Source organism: Panthera pardus, unplaced genomic scaffold (assembly GCF_024362965.1).
Source record: "Panthera pardus isolate Hobbes unplaced genomic scaffold, ASM2436296v1 HiC_scaffold_12, whole genome shotgun sequence".
Lineage (NCBI taxonomy): Eukaryota > Metazoa > Chordata > Mammalia > Carnivora > Felidae > Panthera > Panthera pardus.
The window spans coordinates 14556620-14558060 of NW_026526677.1; the positions used below are offsets into that span (position 1 = coordinate 14556620).

Sequence of the window (1441 nt, forward strand, 5' to 3'; positions counted from 1 at the left end):
GGCCTCCCAAACCCACTCAAGGCAATTAGAGATTGGGGAAAGCAGCAACATTACCAGGTGCATTTGAATCATCCATAAAACAGATAATATATGGCTTAATAAGACAAGCAAGTGGAAAACAAAAAAGCATGCATAGTCCCCCAACTCATAAAATTTTTACCTACTTTACTTTTCATTCACATCCACCCAAAACCAGCCCCTCATTAAATATCTGATGTCTAGTTAAGAAAATAGTTTTTCAAAAGGTAATCTAGATCCCAACACTTTCTTGAGTGCTTCCTTCACATCCTTGTTCCGCAGGCTATAGATGAGGGGATTGAGCATGGGAATCACTACAGTGTAGAACACCGTGGCCACCTTGTCAGTATCCATACTGTTGCCAGAACTGGGCTGGCAGTAAGTGAAAAGGATTGTTCCGTGGAAGACAAAGATGGCTGTGAGGTGGGAGGCACAGGTGGAAAAGGCTTTGCGCCTTCCCTCGGCAGAGTGCATCCTCAGGATGGTGATGAGAATTAGCAAGTAGGACGTGAGGATGATCACGATGGTGGTGATCTCATTGAAGGTGGCCACGATGTACAGCAGCAGTTCATTCATAGTGACATCAGAGCAAGCAAGGGATAAGAGAGGGGGCAGATTGCAGAAGAAGTGGTCAATCACATTTGATGTGCAGGACGGGATCTCAAGAGCTAAACACAACTGGATCAGAGAGCACACCATCCCACACAGGTAGCAACAAGACACCAGCTCCACACAGAGATTCCGGGACATGGTGACCGTGTACAGCAGTGGGTTCCAGATGGCCACAAAGCAGTCATAGGCTGTCACAGCCAAAAGGAAGACCTCAGTGATTGTATAGGTACAAAAGAAATAGAATTGCACCATGCATCTCAGGAAGGAGATGGCTTTGTCCTCTTTTAAGATACTGGACAGCACCTTTGGCATGATGACAGTGGAGTAGCAAAAGTCCACAAAGGACAAGTGGCTGAGGAAAAAGTACATGGGAGTGTGAAGGTGACAGCTGACCTGAATCACTGCCATCATGCCCAGGTTGCCCAGCACTGTGACTCCATAGATGAGAAGGAACACAGAGAAGAGGGTGACTCTCAACTCAGGGGCTTCTGAGAATCCGAGGAGAATGAACTCGGTCACACCGGAGCAGTTTCCCGTGCCCATGTTCCCATTTGATTGAGGTTGGAGAGAAATATTCATAGTTATCCTCCATTGTGTGATCCCAGATTCATTTTTTGGCTGTCTCTTAAAAAGAAAGACATGAAAATGCATAAGATGGTTATTTTTTTCCGCAAAGAATTAGGACATGGCTTTTGTGAAGTTTAGGAAAAGTGCAGGCATTGTGGAAAGATGCGTAAGGTCACACGTTGATTCACAGATCACACAGAAACATCCACATCCATCACAGCGTATGATTCCTTAAGCGAGTCCT

At 45.5% G+C, this 1441-nt stretch overlaps 1 protein-coding gene across 1 annotated transcript; it reads right to left on the bottom strand.

Annotated features, from left to right (window-relative positions):
• Positions 1-222: 222 nt before the first annotated feature.
• Positions 223-1173, bottom strand: LOC109245198 (olfactory receptor 5L1-like). Its single transcript, XM_019412514.2, has one exon. It carries the CDS (start codon positions 1171-1173, stop codon positions 223-225), a length of 951 nt encoding a protein of 316 aa, XP_019268059.2.
• Between the last annotated feature and the right edge of the window lie 268 nt (positions 1174-1441).

What these genes read in the sequence shown, in the direction of transcription:
- LOC109245198 (XM_019412514.2), bottom strand. Translation starts at nt 1,173, where the DNA reads ATGGGCACGGGAAACTGCTCCGGTGTGACCGAGTTCATTCTCCTCGGA.